The sequence below is a fragment of the Bos grunniens genome, chromosome 5 (assembly GCF_055505025.1).
Source record: "Bos grunniens cultivar Pamir isolate PY7600 chromosome 5, Bosgru_T2T1.0, whole genome shotgun sequence".
Classification (NCBI taxonomy): Eukaryota; Metazoa; Chordata; class Mammalia; order Artiodactyla; family Bovidae; genus Bos; species Bos grunniens.
The window spans coordinates 66,818,834-66,839,132 of record NC_141169.1 but is presented as its reverse complement, the minus strand read 5'-3'; the positions used below and the strand labels follow the sequence as shown (position 1 = coordinate 66,839,132).

At 39.1% G+C, this 20,299-nt stretch overlaps 1 protein-coding gene and 1 long non-coding RNA gene across 4 annotated transcripts in view; one reads left to right on the top strand and one right to left on the bottom strand.

The window, feature by feature from the left end:
- WASHC3 (WASH complex subunit 3) overlaps positions 1-14,417 on the top strand; it is a 58,666-nt gene extending 44,249 nt beyond the window's left edge. For all 3 annotated transcript variants that reach the window (XM_086401036.1, XM_086401033.1, XM_086401032.1), the window contains one exon: positions 14,174-14,417. In XM_086401036.1, the coding sequence (XP_086257162.1) occupies positions 14,174-14,258 (85 nt within the window). In that variant the 3' untranslated portion in view covers positions 14,259-14,417. The remainder of the gene's footprint in view (positions 1-14,173) is intronic.
- Positions 14,214-20,299, bottom strand: part of LOC147372315 (uncharacterized) — an 88,231-nt gene continuing 82,145 nt past the window's right edge. Inside the window, exon 2 of the long non-coding RNA XR_015163995.1 lies at positions 14,214-17,982. This is a non-coding gene — a long non-coding RNA (uncharacterized LOC147372315). The remainder of the gene's footprint in view (positions 17,983-20,299) is intronic.

The following is a 20,299-nucleotide window of genomic DNA, read 5'->3' as shown; positions in this document are numbered from 1 at the left end:
ATCTGTTTTTAATGAAAACAAATCAGATCAATGATATTCATATTTTAAGACTCCTTTATGTACAGGATCACAGAAACATAACTCAAACTACCTAAAGTAAAAAGGGAAGTTATTGACTCACATCCCTAAGAAGTCTAAGCAGTACAAAATCAGGGGCACAGCACTATTATTGCTGGCTGGTTGGTATTTTCTCTCACCTGTTCCTCGGTCTGCCTTTAATCAAACGTGGCATAATAATCCACTTTTCTCCTACTGCTGATGAGCTTCCTCCTGGAAAACAAGGAGTTAGCAAATAATATTTGCTTTATGTTTTAAATGGCTGTAATATTGCTAGTTTCACCAACTGAAAGGAAAGAGAACCCCTTCTCCATAGTCCATAGCTCATTTCTAGGGAAGCATTCTGATTGTCCCCATTTGGTTTATGAGCCTTCCCTTACGCCGGTCTCTTTACAGAGAATGATTCTCCTGACCTGCCAGTCCTGGATTATGTGACTGAAACAAGGAACGGTATAAGGAAAGGATGAAGACAGCAGGGATTGTGGTTGACAGTCTTGTTTATGTAAATGGGAGAAAGATGACAGAAATAACATACACACAGCATCCTGTTTGCTAAAAAGTACTGATTTGTATATGGTTAGTCCTTTTGGAGAAGGCAATGGCAACCCACTCCATTACTCTTGCCTAGAAAATCCCATGAGCGGAGGAGCCTGGTAGGCTGCAGTCCATGGGGTCGCTAAGAGTCGGACACGACTGAGCGACTTCGCTTTCACTTTTCACTTTCATGCACTGGAGAAGGAAGTGGCAACCCACTCCAGTGTTCTTGGCTGGAGAATCCCAGGGGCGGGGGAGCCTGGTGGGCTGCTGTCTCTGGGGTCTCACTGAGTCTGACACGACTGAAGCGACTTAGCAGCAGCAGCAGCAGTCCTTTCCTTTCTAAATTTTGGCTCAGTTTTAGTTGAGGTCAACCTAGTAATCTTTGAAAATATCTCTTTTTAAAGAAATTAAACAGTAAGAAGTTTAAAGTTAAGCTTTAAAAATTTTGCTTTTACTAAGACTTTTATTGATAATCTTAAGGCCACAAATTATATAAATATGCTTATTAAAACATAGCTACCAAGATAACCACTAAAGATTGAGATTTTTTAAAATATATACATGATAAATCATGAATTTGACTTCATATTTTTTTCTGCATTTTGCTGACGTAGTCTTTTGTAGTGATTCATTTATATGTTTAAAATACTGAGAGTATTATGAAATCTTCATTTCCACATTTTAGTAGTGAAGTGTGACTAGTAGTTTAAAGTTGCAACCATTTAAAACATATCTTTAAAACTTCTTTCTATGAAAGAAAATTAAAAGGTATGTGCATGCACGTGCGCACACACACACACACACACACAATCAAGCCAGAGCAGTTCTGATCATTAAAAAGCCAAATACTATTCCCCCTAAGAATATTAATATGAATATCCAGTCTGGAAATGCTGTTAAGAGTTTTATTATTACAGTAACATTTTTAAAGCATTATAACTTATAAAATGTTTTCATGTTTTAACCTCATTTGATTTTCACAATTTTTTAAGTTTTTTATATAACAAAAGGAACTCTAGTATGTAGCTTTTCTTTTGTTTTCATAGCAATTACAATTCAAAGTAGCTTTAAATTTATTTTAAAAATGAATGAGGGCAAGCAAAAAAGTATCAGTAAGAATATGGAGAAATTGTAACCCTTGTGCACTCTGGGTGGGAATGTAAAATTATAATTGCTATGGAAAACAGTATGGCAATTTCTCCAAAAATCACTTCTGGGCATATATATACTCAAAAAAGTGAAAGCAGAGACTCAAATAGATACTTGTATACTCATGTTCATAGCAGCATTTTTCACAATAGTTCAAAAGTAGAAACAACCCAAATGCCCATCCACAAGTGAATGGATAAACAAAATGTATTATCTGCATACAATGAAGTATTATTAATCCTAAAATTGAAAAGAAATTCTGATACATGGTACAATATGGATGAATCTTAAAGACATGAGAAATGAAAGAAGACAGTCACAAAAAGACAGGTATTGTATAATTCCACCTACATGAGGTACCTAGAGTAGACAAAGTCATAGAGACAGAAAGTAGAGGAGTGGTTGTCATGAGCTAGAAGGAGAGAGAAATGAGGAGTTATTGTTTAACTGGTACAGAGTTTCAGTTTTGCAACGTGAAAAGAATTCTGGAGGTTGGTTAAGTGGTGATGATTGCACAATAGTGTGAGTGTACTCAGCACCACTGAACTGTACACTTTTAAATGGTTAAGATGGTAAGTTTTATGTTACGTGTATTATTCCACAATAAAAGAAATGAGAAAAGGAAGAAATGAACGAAGACAGAGAATAACAAGTGTTGGCAAGGATATGGAGAAATTATAACTCATATTCTGATGGTGGAAATGTAAAATGATGCATTCACTGGGGAAAACAGTTTGACAGTTCCTCAAAAAGTCAAACATGGAGTTAATCACATGACTCAGCAGTTCTACTTGAGGTTTGTACTCAAGTATTCTAAACATAACATTCACACAAAAACTTGTACACAAATGTTCCACTAGCATTACTCATAACAGCCAAAAAGTAGAAATAACCTAAATATTCATCAACTGATGAATGGATAAACAAATTGGTATATCCATGCAATGGAATAATATTCAGCCATAAAAAGGAATGAAGTACTGATAAATGCTACAACATGGAAGAACCTTGAAAACATTTTATTAAGTGAAAGAATCCTGACAAAAAGGTTAAATAGCCTTGATCCTATTTATATGAAATGTCCTGAATAGACAAATCCATAGACACAGAAAAGTAGATTCATGGTCATCAGAGGATGAGAGTGAAAGGAAATAGAATGTGTCTGCTAATGAGTTTTAGGTTTCTTTTTGGAGTAATTAAAATATTCTAGAATTAGATAGCAGTAATGGTTGTACAACCTTGTGAATATACTAAAAAAAACTCTAATTTGTACAATTTTAAATGGTGAATTTTATGGTATGTGAATTATATCTCAATTAAAAAAATAAATGACTTCTTAAGTGTCCATCAGCAGATGAATGGTTTTATATATATATATATATATATATATATATAGGTATATATATCCAATAGAATATTATTCAACCATACAAAAGAATGAAGTTTTGCCATTTGGATGGACTTGGAGGGTATTATGCTAAGTGAAGCAAGTCAGGCAGAGAAAGGCAAATACTGTATGACAGCACTTATACGTGTGGAATCTGAAAAAAATCAACAAACTAGTGAGTATAACAAAAAAGATGCAAACTCACAGATATAGAGAGCAAACTAGTGGTTACCAGTTGGGGAAGAGAGGTGGGGAGGGGCAATATCGAGAGGGGATTAAAAGGTTCAAACTTATGTATAATATAAGTAAGTTACAAGGATATATTGTACAGCACAGAGTATATAGCCAATATTTTATAATGACTATAAATAGAATATTACCTTTAAAAATTATGAATCACTGCATTGTACACCTGTGACTTATATAATTACGTACACCAACCATACTTAAATTTTTTAAAAAATGACTTCTTAAAATTCCTAAACTTAGTTGTGTAATTTCACTGAAAGCTGACATTTCATATAACTTCTCTCCACTCTCCACCTGTTGTCCCTACCAAATGACCTAATCTCATCTACTGTTTTACCCCAGTTACTTTCCTACACCCTAGCTACCAAAAGATTTATAGGTCCCAAATGCACTGTGCTGCACCATCCCTGTTTTTTTTTTTATTCAGAATGCTCTCATCCCCACGTATTCCCACATTTTCTGTTCCTGACAAATTCATGCCTATCCCAACATCCTTCACAAGTGTATTGACCTTTCTTGAGTTTTCTGTGACTAACGCTAGTAGAATGAATTACCTTTTCCTTTCAAACAAGTGTAGTTAGTACAACTATATTTTGTGTATCACACTGTATAAGAATAGTTTATTTATTTCTGTCTCCCCCACTAAATTATCAACTTCAGAGCAGCAACTACTTACTATTTGTTTCTGTACCTGCAGCACCTAAAAACTTTCTTGACCAAGTAGTAGGTACATGGTAACAATGAGAATTATAATCATAATAATAGATAGCCATTATTTAATATACCTACTATGTGCCACATGACAAATCTTGACAGCGTATTAAAAAGCAGAGACATCACTCTGCTGACAAAGGTCAGTATAGTCAAAGCTATGGTTTTTGCAGTAGTCATGTACAGGTGTGAGAGTTGAACAATAAAAAAGGCTGAGCACTGAAGAATTAATGCTTTTGAACTGTGGTGTTGGAGAAGACTCTTGAGAGTCCCTTGGACTGCACGGAGATCAAACCAGTCAATCCTAAAGGGAATCAGTCCTGAATATTCATTGGAAGGACTGATGCTGAAGCTGAAGCTCCAATACTTCAGCCACCTGATGCAAAGAGCCGATTCATTGGAAAAGACTCTGATGCTGAGAAAGACTGAAGGCAAGAGGAGAAGAGGACAAGATGGTTGGATGGCATCACCCACTCAATAGACATGAGTTTGAGCAAATTCTGGGAGATGTTGAAGGACAGGGAAGCCTAGCATGCTACAGTTCATGGAATCACAGAGAGTCGGGGCACCACCGAGTGACTGAACAACAACAATGTGCCACGTATTGTTCAGTGTATTTTGCAGTTAGTAATTCATCCTAATATTCACAACAATCCAGTTAGTCAGTTGGGTACACAGTCTAGTTAAATAGCTTCCCCAAAGTTGCTCAGAAACTACATAGCAAGGCTAAGATTTTAACCCAGTATTTATACCCACTACTAATAGAGTTCTTGCTTCTGTGGAGAATAATGAAGACTGTTCCCATGTTAGCATTTTAGGCAGTGGAGCATCAGTCAAAACCACTAAATACTGTACTTAGCTCTAACACTTTATTATACTGAGTACATGTGACTTCCTCGTGGGCATAATCTAAAATTTTTTTTAATTTATTTATTTTAATTGGAGGCTAATTACTTTACAATATTGTAGTGGTTTTGCCATACATTGACATGAATCACCCATGGGTGTACATGTGTTCCCCATCCTGAACCCCCTTCCCACCTCCCTCCCCATCCGATCCCTCAGGGTCATCCCAGTGCACTAGCCCAGAGCACCCTGTCTCATGCATCAAACCTGGACTGGTAATCTGTTCCACATATAATAATATACATGTTTCAGTGCTGTTCTCTCAAATCATCCCACCCTCGCCGTCTCCCACAGAATCCAAAAGACTGTTCTATACAACTGTGTCTCCTTTGCTGTCTCGCATATAGGGTCATCGTTATCTTTATAAATTCCATATATATGCATATTAGTATACTGTATTGGTGTTTTTCTTTCTGACTTACTTCACTCTGTATAATAGGCTCCAGTTTCATCCACCTCATTAGAACTGATTCAAATGTATTCTTTTTAATGGCTGAGTAATATTCCATTGTGTTTATGTACCACAACTTTCTTAACCATTTGTCTGCTGATGGACACCTAGGTTACTTCCATGTCCTGGCTATTATAAACAGTGCTGCGATGAACATTGAAGTACACATGTCTCTTTCAATTCTTGTTTCCTCGGTGTGTATGCCCAGTAGTGGGATTGCTGGGTCATAAGGCAGTTCTAGTTCCAGTTTTTTAAGGAATCTCCACACTGTTCTCCATAGTGGCCGTACTAGTTTGCATTCCCACCAACTGTGTAACAGGGTTCCCTTTTCTCCACACCCTCTCCAGCATTTGTTGCTTGTAGACTTTTGGATACCAGCCATTCTGACCAGTGTGAGTGAGATGGTACCTCATTGTGGTTTTGATTTGCATTTCTCTGATAATAAGTGATGTTGAGCATCTTTTCATGTTTGTTAACCATCTCTATGTCTTCTTTAGAGAAATGTCTGTTTGGTTCATTTGCCCATTTTTTGATTGGGTCGTTTATTTTTCTGGAATTGAGCTGCAGGAGCTGCTTATATATTTTTGAGATTACTTTTTTGTCAGTTGCTTCGTTTGCTATTATTTTCTCCAATTCTGAAGGCTGTCTTTTCACCTTGCTTATAGTTTCCTTCGTTGTGCAAAAGCTTTTAAGTTTAATTAGGTCCCATTTGTTTAATTTTGCTTTTATTTCCATTACTCTGGGAAGTGGGTCATAGAGAATCCTGCTGTGATTTATGTCGCAGAGTGTCTTGCCTATGTTTTCCTCAAGGAGTTTTATAGTTTCTGGTCTTATGTTTAGATCTTTAATCCATTTTGAGTTTATTTTTGTGTATGGTGTTAGAAAGTGTTCTCATTTCATTCTTTTACAAGTGGTTGACCAGTTTTCCCAGCACCACTTGTTCAAGAGATTGTCTTTTCTCCATTATATATTCTTGGCCGCCTCTGTCAAATATAAGGTGTCCATAGGTGCGTGGATTTATCTCTGGGCTTTCTATTTTGTTCCATTAATCTATATTTCTGTCTTTGTGCCAGTACCATAGTGTTGATTCCTCTAGGTCCATATTTTCATACAAATTGTGAAATTATTTGTTCTGGTTCTGTGGGGAAAAACTGTTGGTAGCTTGATAGGGATTGCATTGAATCTATAGATTCCTTTGGGTAGTATACTCATTTTCACTATATTGATTCTTCCAACCCATGAACATGGTATATTTCTCCATCTATTTGTGTCCTCTTTGACTTCTTTCATCAGTGTTTTATAGTTTTCTATATATAGGTCTTTTGTTTCTTTAGGTAGATATATTCCCAAGTATTTTATTCTTTTTGTTGCAATGGTGAATGGAATTGTTTCCTTAGTTTCTCTGTTTTCTCATTGTTAGTGTATAGGAATGCAAGGGATTTGTGTGTGTTAATTTTATATCCTGCAACTTTACTGTATTCATTGATTAGCTCTAGTAATTTTCTGGTAGAGTCTTGAGGGTTTTCTATGTAGAGGATCATGTCATCTGCAAATAGTGAGAGTTTTACTTCTTCTTTTCCAATCTGGATTCCTTTTATTTCTGTTTCTTCTCTGATTGCTATGGCTAAAACTTCCAAAACTATGTTGAATAGTAGTGGTAAGAGTGGACACCCTTGTCTTGTTCCTGACTTTAGAGGAAATGCTTTGAATTTTTCACCATTGAGGATAATGTTTATTGTGGGTTTGCATATATAGCTCTTATTGTGTTGAGGGATGGCATCACCAACTCGATGGACATGAGTTTGGGTAAACTCCGGGAGTTGGTGATGGACAGGGAGGCCTGGCATGCTGTGATCATGGGGTCGCAAAGAGTCGGACACGAGTGAGCGATCGAATTGAACTGAACTGAAATGATGTTCCTTCTATTCCTGCTTTCTGGAGGGTTTTTATCATAAATGGATGTTAAATTTTGTCAAAGGCTTTCTCTGCATCTATTGAGATAATCATATGGTTTTTATCTTTCAATTTGTTGATGTGGTGTTTTACATTGATTTGCGGATATTAAAGAATCCTTGCCTTCCTGGGATCAAGCCCACTTGGGCATGATGTATGATCTTTTTAATATGTTGTTGGATTCTGTTTGCTAGGATTTTGTTAAGGATTTTTGCATCTATGTTTATCAGTGATATTGGCCTGTAGTTTTCTTTTTTTGTGGCATCTTTTTCTGATTTTGGTATTAGGGTGATGGTGGACTCATGGAGTGAGTTTGGAAGTTTACCTTCCTCTGCAATTTTCTGGAAGAGTGTGAGTAGGATAGGTGTTAGCTCTTTTCTAAATTTTTGGTAGAATTCAGCTGTGAAGCTGTCTGGTCCTGGGCTTTTGTTTGCTGGAAGATGTCTGATTACAGTTTCAATTTCTGTGCTTATGATGCGTCTGTTAAGATTTTCTATTTCTTCCTGGTTCAGTTTTGGAAAGTTATACTTTTCTAAGAATGTGTCCATTTCTTCCAAGTTGTCCATTTTATTGGCATATAGTTGCTGATAGTAGTTTCTTATGATCCTTTATCTTTCATTGTTGTCTGTTGTGATCTCTCCATTTTCATTTCTAATTTTGTTGATCTGATTCTACTCCCTTTATTCTTGATGAGTCTGGCTAATGGTTTGTCTATTTTATTTATCTTCTCAAAGAACCAGCTTTTGGCTTTGGTGATTTTTGCTATGGTCTCTTTTGCTTCTTTTGCATTTATTTCTGCCCTAATTTTTATGATTTCTTTCCCTCTACTAACCCTGGGGTTCTTCATTTCTTCCCTTTCTAGTTGCTTTAGGTTTAGAGTTAGGTTATTTATTTGACTTTTTTCTTATTTCCTGAGGTAAGCTTGTATTGCTATGAACCTTCCCCTTAGCACTGCTTTTACTGAGTCCCATAGGTTTTGGGTTATTGTGTTTTCAATTTCATTCATTTCTATACAGATTTTGATTTCTTTTTTTATTTCTTCTGTGATTTGTTGGTTATTCAGAAGCATATTGGATAGCCTCCATGTGTTGGAATTTTTAACAGTTTTTTCTCTGTACTTGACATCTAATCTTCTGCACTGTGATCAGATAAGATGCTTGGAATGATTTCAGTTTTTTTCAGTTTACCAAGGCTAGATTTATGGCCCAGGATGTGATCTGTTCTGGAGAAGGTTCCGTGTGCACTTGAGAAAAAGGTGAAATTCATTGTTTTGGGGTGAAATGTCTTATAGATATTAGGTCTAACTGGTCTACTGTATCATTTAAAGTTTGTGTTCCCTTGCTAATTTTGTTTAGTTGATCTATCCATAGATGTGAGTGGGGTATTAAAGTCTCCCACTATTACTGTGTTACTGTTAATTTCCCCTTTCATACTTGTTAGCGTTTGCCTTACATATTGTGGTGCTCCTATGTTGGGTGCATATATATTTATAATTGTTATATCTTGTTCTTGGATTGATCCTTTGATCATTATGTAGGGTCCTTCTTTGTCTTCTTTCACAGAGTTTACTTCAAAGTCTATTTTATCTGATATGAGTATTGCTACTCCTGCTTTCTTTTGGTCTCCATTTGCATGAATATCTTTTTCCAGCCCTTCACTTTCAGTCTGTATGTGTCCCTTGTTTTGAGGTGGATCTCTTGTAGACAGCATATATAGGGGTCTTGTTTTTGTATCCATCAGCCAGTCTTTGTCTTTTGGTTGGGGCATTCAACCCATTTACATTTAAGGTAATTATTGATAAGTATGATCCCGTTGCCATTTACTTTATTGTTTGGGGCTTGAGTTTATACACCCTTTTTGTGTTTCCTGTCTAGAGAAGATCCTTTAGCATTTGTTGGAGAGCTGGTTTGGTGGTGCTGAATTCTCTCAGCTTTTGCTTGTCTGTAAAGCTTTTGGTTTCTCCTTCATATTTGAGTGAGATCCTTGCTGGGTACATCAATCTGGCCTGTAGGTTTTTCACTTTCATCACTTTAAGTATATCCTGCCATTCCCTCCTGGCCTGAAGAGTTTCTGTTGAAAGATTAGCTGTTATCCTTATGGCAATCCCTTTGTGTGTTATTTATTGTTTTTCCCTTGCTGCTTTTAGTATTTGTTCTTTGTGTTTGATCTTTGTTAATTTGATTAATATGTGTCTTGGGGTGATTCGCCTTGGGTTTATCCTGTTTGGGACTCTCTGGGTTTCTTGGACTTGGGTGGCTATTTCCTTCCCCATTGTAGGGAAGTTTTCAACTACTATCTCAAGTATTTTCTCGTGGTCTTTCTTTTTGTCTTCTTCTTCTGGGACTCCTATGATTCAAATGTTGGGGCGTTTGACATTGTCCCAGAGGTCTCTGAGGTTGTTTCATTTCTTTTAATTCTTTTTTCTTTTTTCTTCTCTGCTTCATTTATTTCCACCATTGTATCTTCCACCTCACTTAACCTATCTTCTGCCTCAATTATTCTACTGTTGGTTCCCTCCAGAGTGTTTTTGATCTCATTTATTGCATTATTCATTATTGATTGACTCATTTTTATTTCTTCTAGGTCCTTGTTAAACATTTCTTGCATCTTCTCAATCCTTGTCTCCAGGCTATTTATCTGTAACTCCATTTTGTTTTCAAGATTTTGGATCATTTTTACTATCATTATTCTGAATTCTTTTTCAGGTAGACTCCCTATCTCCTCCTCTTTTGTTTGATTCAGCGGGCATTTATCATGTTCCTTTACCTGCTGAGTATTTCTCTGCCTTTTCATCTTGTTTAGATTGCTGTGTTTGGGGTGGTCTTTCTGTATTCTCACAGTTCGTGGTTCTTGTTTATTGTGGAGGTTTCTCCCTGTGTGTGGGGTTGGACGAGTGGCTTGTCAAGGTTTCCTGGTTAGGGAAGCTTGTATCGGTGTTCTGGTGGGTGGAGCTGGATTTCTTCTCTCTGGAGTGCAATGAAGTGTCCAGTAGTGAGTTTTGAGATGTCTTGCGTTTGGTGTGGCCTTCGGCAGCCTGTATATTAAAGCTCAGGGCTATGTTCCTGTGTTGCTGGAGAATTTGCGTGGTATGTCTTGTTGCTCTGGAACTTGTTGGTTCTTGGGTGCAGCTTGGTTTCAGTGTAGGTATGGAGGCTTTTGGATGAGCTCTTATCTATCAATGTTCCATGGAGTCAGGAGTTCTCTGGTATTCTTAGGTTTTGGGTTTAAGCTCCTGCCTCTTGTTTTCAGTCTTATTCTTATAGTAGCCTCAAGACTTCTCCATTCATAAGCACTGTTGATAAAACATCTAGGTTAATGTAGAAAAGATTCTCCACAGTGAGGGACACCCAGAAAGGTTCACTGAGTTACGTGGAGAAGAGAAGAGGGAGGAGGAAGATAAAGGTGACCAGGAGGAGGAGAGGGGAATCAAAGGGGAGAGAGCAATCTAGCCAGTAATCAAATCCTTATGTGCTCTCCACCGCCTGGAACACCCAGAGAGGTTTACGGAGTTATATAGAGAAGAGGAGGAAGGAGATAGAGATGAACAGGATGAGAAGAGAGGGGGTCAAAAGGAGAGAGAGAGACCTAGCCAGTAATCAGTTCCCTAAGTGTTCTCCACAGCCCGCAATACCCAAAGAAATTCACAGAGTTAAGTGAGAAGAGAAGGGGAGAGGGAGGAGATAGAGGTGACCTAGGGGATAAAAAGAGTCAAAAGGGGGAGAGGGCAATCAAGCCAGTAATCACACTCCTAAGTAAAAATGGGTACTGAAGATTGGATTCTTAATGGTACAAAATTGATGATAAATACCGAAAAGCAAAAATTAAAAATGTAGAGTAGAGGTTAGACTCTCAAAAATACAATATTAAAAAAACAAAATCACAAAAATTGTATTAAAAAAATAGATGAAATTTGCTTTAAAAATAGGGTCTTTTTTTCTTGCAAGGTAATAGTAGGTTGTAAAAATGAAAATTAACGGAGTAATAAAGGACTTAAAATTTTTTTAATTAAAAAAATGATAATAGAAAAATATAGGAATTTCTCTGGAGCTGTTGCGGGCAGTGTGGGGTCAGTTCAGTTTCAGATAGTTCCTTGTTCCAACTTATACTTCTCAAGGTCTATAAGTCCCTTCCAATGTAGTCAGTGCTAACTACAGGATTTTAATCTGTTGCACCTGTCACTTCCAAAGAGGTTCCCTCTGTTTATTTTGGCTTCTTCTGTTTGCAAGTCTCCGGTGTCTAATTTCCACCCTGACACAAGGGGGCGGTGGTGATCACTTATTTAGGCTCATTTGTTCAGTCATGCTGTGGGGAGGGAGGAACACTGCAAACAAATATCACTGGCGTGTGTGGGGAGTGCTCGCATTGTCAGGGCCACACTGGGTTTGCCCCTGCTCATGGCGTGTGTGCTTTCCCAGTCTACACTGCTCAGGCTCCAGGTTGCTCTAAAGTGGGCCCTGGGTTGCATGCACTTCCCAGGTCTAAGCCGCTCAGGTTCAGGTTCTCCTGTATTCCACAAAGGCGCAGACTCGGTTGGGCCTGCGTTTTGTGCCTTTCCTAGGTCCGAGCAGCTCAGGCAACCAGGTGCTTGGCGAGCGCACTCTCCCCAGGTAAGGTGGGGCATCTTATCACCTCCCCTGTCCCAGCCTCTGGGTTTCCTGGATGCACAGCGGGAGCACCGTCACGAGTGCTGTGTGTCTCCTCTGGGGAACTGATTTCTGGCTGCAATCTTCCTGGCGGATGTCAGTCGTCCAGGATTCCAGGAAGACTTGGTTAGCAACTGGGAGCCTGCTCACAGTTTGGTATAGGATGCTGTCTCTGGGGCGGAGATTGCCCCTTTCTGGTTCTGGCTATTGCCCGCCTGCCTCCCTGCCTCCAGAACAAAATGGGCCAGTCCAAAGCCGGCTAGCTCTCCTGTGGTATTAGCTCAGTCCTTTGTTCTGTGAGCAGGCTGGCAGTGCTTTAGGTTAGAGCTTTTCACGGGAAAGTTCTCTCTCTCCCTCTCTCTCTCCCTCTCTCTCCTCTCTTCTCTCTTCTCTCTCTGGCTATCACACTGTTTGCATTGCTGTCTCATGTTAGCTCCCTCAGATTGCCCTCAGGGCATTCGGGCTCAGTCCCTACCCTAAACAGTGCAGCCCGTGCCTCCCGTTCAGCCCCGCCTTGCTGGTGGTAGATACGAGTATCTGGGCTACTTCTCTGCTGGGAGTTGCGGTTAGGCACGTAATCTGTGGGTTTTATTTATTTATTTTTCCTCCCAGTTATGTTGCCCTCTGAGATTCCAAAATTCCCCACAGACCCGCCAGTGAGAGGGTTTCCTGATGTTTGGAAACTTCTCTTTTAGGACTCCCTCCCCGGAATGGGTTTCCATCCCTCACTCTTTGTCTCTCTTTTTATCTTTTATATTTTGTCCTACCTCCTTTCAAAGACAATGGGCTGCCTTTCTGGCTGCCTGGTGTCCTCTGCCAATGTTCAGAAGTTGTTTTGTGGAATTTGCTCAGCATTCAACTTATCTTTCAATGAATTTGTGGGGGAGAAAGTGGTCTCCCTGTCCTATTCCTCGACCATCTTAGGACCACCCCCCCCCATAATCTAAAATTGTACAGTAGAGCAAAGGGGTTTATGTTTGACCCATTGCTAGGGAGCAATGCCAGCATTTCTTCTGTTTCATAGCACGACAGACATGGTATTAAAAACTAAGTCAGAATTCAGCCATAATTCATAATAACTAATAACATAATTCATAATAACAAGTAAGTAGGAGACTATACATTTTATTTTAGCAATAATTATTATATTTGTGGCAAAGAAGAGTTTTGTTTGTTGGTATCTTAAATCTTATTAAGAATTAAGGAGCCTGAGAGAAAAATAAGTTTTGTAGCTTTTAATTACTAAAACAGAGCAGCTGTATTAGTCTTCCTTTCCCTCTTAGTTTCCCCCAGGTATACTTTGCTTAATTTGCTTTTTTGGTTAGAGTGAATGGGTGCTGAGTGATTGTGCTGCCACATTGATTAAAATGATTTATTAACAAACACTATGAAACCTATCAATTTGACTGTTTTAATGACACCAATAAATTTCCTGTGGTTTTTTTTATAGCACATCTATACAAAGCTGGAGTTTAACCATTCTCACATCATCTTCTGCCTAGGGAATCTTCAAGACATTATTTTTATGAACTAATTCTTCTTATGTTTATCTGATGATAAAGCATATAAGTGAAAACACTCAGCAGATATTAAGAACCACCTTTGAACAGTCACTCTCCTCCCCCACAAGATTTCTGTATGGCCTGTTTTTCTTACTGGCCATTCTTGAAATCTCTTCCATTTTTAAATTACTCCCTTCAGCTTTCCTGAACATGAAAGTTTTCTTTTTTTCCCACTTCTAGCTTTCCTCTCTCTGTACCTTACAGACACTTGGAGGCTGCAAGGATTTAGCACTGGTCATGCCAGCCTCTCCAGATCACATCTCTGTCTGTCATTGGGTCTCCGTGGTAATGAGAAGCAGAAAGTGCTGAAGTAGCACACTGTGTAAGGACTGGCAGGAGGAAGTGGTGCCATGGCCTGTATAGGAATAGCACTGAATCCCCATGGTACTGGAGAAGCCTGTGAGAAGCATGCTGTGGTAGAGAGCAGGAGGCTCTCAGTTAAGTATGCAGACTTGGCAGATTTATTAGCAGCAATATTCTAGGATGAACCTAATTTACAGTAAGTGATTTTTTTTTCAACTAGAAAAACCATTAAATTTCTTTTTTTTTTTTTTTCCTTCTCTTTCAGGAGGCCAGATGCTCCAGTGCCTGATGGTGAAGGTGAAAAAAACACAGAAGAAAGTTCAGATAGTGAATCTTCTTTTAGTGACTAAGCTTAATTTTCATAACAATTACATGTACATGTGTTAGTGCACCTTTATATTCTATAAGAGAGCCTGAACTGTAATTCTTAGTTATTAAAACATCAAGTGGCTACAGATCTGCCACCAAGCTTCCTCTGTGTTAAAAAATAAATAAAGCATTTATAATAAGTTGGCAGTATGTCTTGTTACCAAAATAAAGGTCCCTGCTGAGAAATAGAATAGCCTAAATAAAGTACCAAGATGGAGTATTTCAGAGATGCAAGGAGCATGTAGAATGAAGTCAGTGTGAGGTTAGTGATCAAAAATAGACTTAATGCAGAAAAAAAAAAAAGTGAATTTGGCAAAGTGAATGATTCAATTTTTGTGAATACTTTAGCATGAAAAGTATTATGTACACTTGTATCATAAGAGTTGTTAAATTTCTGACAGAAAGTAATACTGGATTGAAATTTTTTGTGACAACTGGAAGCTTATATATCACGTTTATTGTGGGTCTGGAACTTACTGGTAGTATTTATTAGCATGTAAAGCTTTTCACAGCTTGTGCATTAGTTAGATATACCATCAAATTCAGATATTTGTCATCAGACAGAGATTAAATTGTACGTAGGTTCAATGTGGTTCAGAGTGAGCTGATGGCAGAAGCTGACAAAACGATGTGATGTGGGACAAAAGAAGTGTTTCCTGCTGTCTACCCCTTGCCTATTCAGAATTGAGTCCCATGTTAAGTCTACCCATCACCATATCTTCAAAGTGATGACGAGTCACAGTCTGTTGAAGACTACCCAGGAGGATTAGTGAGACAAGCTATTGCTCCTGTTGCTACAACTGAACCAAAGACCAAAACTCATATTCATCATCCTCTTCCTGCACTACCAATTTGAGACTTTGCTTGCTCTCTTCCAGAAACTTTGCTTGCTCTCTTCCAGAAATTCAGCAGGTCTAGTTTAGCTGCCTGGTAGAGTGACCCAGACCTTCATCCTTTCAGAGATCTAGGGCCTTGGTTACTGTGCCCCTTTTCAGCTACAGTTACCACATTTGTCTGTTTGCTGTTCACACCAGGCATGGAAGCATCAGGAATCAGGCAAATCACTGAATTGCATGAGTTCCAGATACATTTTCCTTGTTTCATTTTGTAGTTGTAATTTTAGCTCCTTGTTAACCAACACATTAACTCCCCGTTTTTTTTTGCTTGTTGCCCCAGAGACATGAGCAGTCCAGCAGGATCAGTTGGCAGCAGTTCTGTTTAAATCTTACTGTGCTTCTTGATAGAAATGTGCTAGCTTTTTCCTGTTCCCCTGAAATAACCTCCAATCCCGTGGTAAGGTGACCACCTTACCACCTTATCAAGGTGACCACCTTGGTGACCTCCAAGATGGTAAGGGTGGGAAGCACCATTATGCTAGTAGGTCTCTGAGAATGCTGGAGGGCCAGTCCTCTTTCTATCCCCTTGGCTCTTAGCTGCATGAATCCTAGCAGTTGGGGATGTGGAATCACATACTGGCTTTTGGAACAGTGCATGTATCCCATCCTGAAAAACAGCACCCCAACCCTGCACGCTGTCGTCTCCAAGCTGGTATCTAAGCAGCTGGTGTCTAAGTAATAGTTCATTCTGTGGTTCCTTTTTGACTGCTTCTAGATAATGCTGCGTATGTTAGGATCATGGATCCAGTAATTCATGGTGCTCTTCATTTGCCGCAAAATAGTTCTTGATCAGAGGTGAGGTAATGCAAGATACCATGTTGGTAGTAGGCATTCTGTAGACTATCAGTAATGATGACAGAGGGACTGATGATAGGGAAAACAAGAACACAAATTAATTACAATGGGAGAGAGTTGCTTCCTCCTCCAAGATGGAAGAAAATTAATGCAAATAACTTGCTCCCAAGTGACTAATTTATCTTCTGGAGTGTTACAAAATCACTGGTCTCTACTGCTGACAGATCGTGTATTCAATAGTGACATAACTATATTAGCCTTAGAAAAAGCCCAAGTTGTTGCATTCATGCATAACCTCTGTCTCTGCCATCACACTTACTTCACTTATGGGTTTGTTGTGCAAGCCTCAAGTGGTCAAGGGCAAGGCTGGCTGAAATCTACTGAAAGGGTCATCCTGTCCACCTTATCTTTGCCTCCTCAGCTGAATACTCTTTTGTTGACATTCCATGATACAAAAATCTACACACTTCCCTGTAAAAAAAAAAAAATGTTATAGGAAAATTTATATTTATCCTTAACTCAGGCCACATCTTTCTCCATCACTATGAATGACCCAAGTATGCTATCTGAAGCTGTGTCTGTCAGGAAGATTTTTTCCCAGTCACTAATCCTTCTAGCCACCTCTGAGAGAGGCTAAGTGTGAAAACCAGCCATTTTTGGCACACACCAAATATCAAACTGGTCCACCCAGGAACAAGGCCCACATTTTCCTTCTCTGCCATCTGGTATTTAACACCTCAGCAGTAGCCTTACTTCTTCACTTCTCCCTGTCTCCATGCCCTTTCTCATAAAATTCCATTGCTTTTGCTTTCTGGGTGGAACATTCTGCCTCACTTGAGACTTTGAACTTAGACATGTGATTTTCTTTGAGTCAATAGAATGTTAATAAATCTGATCCAAGCAAAAACTTGAAAAATACTTGAATGATTGGTCTGCCTTCTCTCATGCTTCTGCGACTGATATGGAAACATGACGGATAGTCTGATGAAGAAAGAGATGCGTGGAGCAGAACTAAGTCGTTCTAGTGACTTAGCAGCTAATCCTAGGATGTGAGAAAGCCCAGTCAAGATCAGAAAACCTCCCTAGCCAATTCTCACCTGGCCCTTGACACCTCAATAATGAATGCTTATGGTTGAGTATCAAAGATTTTTTTGGTTATTACAAAACATTATTGCACCAATAAATAGTGATACAACTGACCATAGGGGATTCTTCATGGATCACAGGAGTAGGTTAAGGAGATACATCACTGCATGAGAAGTAAATGATACGGGAACCTAGGCTACTTGTGTATGTAACTTACATGTGCCCTCTGGACTTACTCAGGCTTGATCCCAGATGTATCATTTGCATCAAATAATGGATTGTTACTGTTACTATCTGACCTTATGATTTGATGAACCTGACACCTAGCTCATGATGGGTAGCTCTGGTTCATAACTTGATATCATATGGGAGCACATTCTGAGAGTCTGTTAGGCACAGAGGCATGCCGAGGGTTGCTTTTCAAACAATGAGAGGGCAGGCCTTTGTTCCAGAACCTAATGGCTGTACTGTTAGTCTTCTGTTGGAGCTTGTCAGAGATGCCATACAATGTTCTACCACAGATATTTGTAGCATTGATAATCTGTCATATAGCCTGAGCAGGAGAGCCACTTGCATCACAGCCTGAGCCTGCAGCAGAGTACTCTGTCTTGCTCTGAGTCCCACTTCAAACGAGAAGCTTCCAACTCTTCGCCAAATATGAGTGAGAGCAGCATTTAACTTCAAGAGTCAAAGTTACCATCTTAATGTCCTTAACTTGGAGGGCGTGTCCCAGCATCCTCCAGACCATTGGACCCCTAAAATCTGCAGGGTCTGAATCTTCCATTCTCTGGCTTGTGTGTGTCTTATAGAGCACCAGGAGTCTTTTCCACTTCCTTTCACCAGGTATGATCAGCCTGATTTATCAGCATAGGGGAACAGAACAAGGTTCCGTGGAATAACAAGATGAACAAGATACCTGCAGGCTTCCCTGTGGAAGAGAGGAGAGGAGAGTGACAATAGGTTAACATGCATTGTGCTATCCTTCCTATGTTAACATAAACACTTTTAATGTTCTTAACGATTGAAAAAAAAGTTTGTCAAATCAGCAGCCACATGCCATGCCAGAGCTTGCATTGATACGTTCCAGAAAAAGTATATTAACTGTATATTAGCCACGATCAGTTCTGACACTTTGTTGAGTTTATGGTAGTCAGCTGTCTCCTACCATGATGCTTGTGGTTTTAGCAGGGGCCTTACAGGTGAATGCAGAAGGTGCTACCTCTGCATTCTTTACATCTTTGAAGGTGGTGCCCATCTCTGCAGTTCTACTCAGAGTGCAATATTGGTTTTGGATTACTATCTTACCTGGGGGAAAGGAGTACAATTTTAGAGATTTCTGCCTGATCCTCCCCACCATATGGATTTTATTCCACATGGCAGGGAACCAATGTAAAACTGTTAAGAAAATTCCAGGGACCCATCTGACTGCTACAGGGACCCATCTGGATCAATTGAAACTACTGTAAGATGGACTGGAGCCAGGACTTCATTTATTACCTGGCATCCATAAGTTCCCACTCTTAAGTGTGGGACATGACATTTTATTTTATTTTTATTTATTTTATTTTTTAACAATATTGTTTTACAATTTAGTGTTTTACAATTTAGTGTTTTACAATATTGTGTTTGTTTTGCCATATATCAACATGAATCCACCACAGGTATACACGTGTTCCCCATCCTGAACCCTCCTCCCTCCTCCCTCCCCGTACCATCCCTCTGCGAGACAGCAAAAGACACACTGATGTATAGAACAGTCTTTTGGACTCTGTGGGAGAGGGAGAAGGTGGGATGATTTGGGAGAATGGCATTGAAACATGTATAATATATGAAACGGGACATGACATTTTAGATCACTTGGTATCAAGTCAATTCAGCCCTCTTATCCAACTACCTTTGAAAGGATTGCATTTTAAAGTTACTTTGATAAGTTGCTTATGGTACTCTAGAGAAAGTAGGTAAATATTTATTCTATATATTTGTAGTGGCTTAGATAGCATCCTTCAAAGAGCACTGGCCACCTTTTCAACCAATGGACATAAAATAATAGTTATAGGATAACACTTTCCCATTATATAACAGTTGACATCAACTTTCTGCTAACCAGCTCTTGCTTTTTTGGGTTTTATAAGTAAAACTACACTCTACCGCCTTCCACCTTGAACATGAGGTACACTGTGCTCCCTACACATCAAGGAACCTCAGTTGCCCCTTCAGCTTTGCTGCTACTTTGCCAGAGATATTTGGAGTACCACTACCTGCCCCCTGCCGTTACTCTATCATCTCAATTAATGCAAGAGAGCCCAATCTTGTGACATCATTTCCTACTGTGAATTCTGGTCTAGATAAGTCTAATTTTCTCAAAGATATTATTGCCATTCTCATTAATACAGTCTTTCATGCCTTAGTAAACAGAGTGGCCTCTGGGCTCTTCCTGGGAAAACAGTAGGCTAGTTTTCTCAACATATGACATAAATCCATTCTAACATTCCTGCCTCTTTGAGTCATTAACCTCTTCTTTAGTACTTTGACAAGGCAATTCCAGCCTCTCCATCTCATTTGGTGTAGGCCACCAAATTTCAAGAAGTCATTCCAATACCCTGTTAGCACCAACTCTCCTTGCCAGGTTGTTAAATCTTAAATCATAAGAGTGTGTTCCCATGTCAATAAACTCTCCTCTATCCAGTCTTATATTCTGCCACTCTGGTCCAGCACATTCAAGATCTATTCCCACACATGTTCTCCAAACTCCTGCCAGTAATTATTAGCCAGTTCCTACAGTTCTTTCAGTAAAAGCTATCTGTTCCCAGATCAAGAACTATGTTTTCTCTCTCAGCTCAGACTTGGCATTAGTTATTCTTCTCATGGCAATTGTAGAAAAATGGTTCAATTTTGAGGTCATTAGAGTCATCTTACAAGACATCTTCTTCAGGTGGCCACTGCATAGTCTCCAGCTAAGGGGAGGCTGCTCTTCTCTAGAGAGGGAGAAAGAGCTGCTTTGTCTGGTGTGGAAGATTCAGAGAAAACCAGGAATTCAAGCTGTTCAAGCACATCTCCCAAAATTGTCTAACCCAAGCATCAGTCCCTTTCCTTTGCTATCAGAGCTATGATACTAGCAAAGGAGACTTGTGCAAGCTGCAAATTTCATCTCCTTTGCAGCTCTGCCACCCTTACTATTACACTCTGAGCCTAATTATTCCTTTGCAGCTCTGCCACCCTTAAAATTATACTCTGAGCCTGATTAT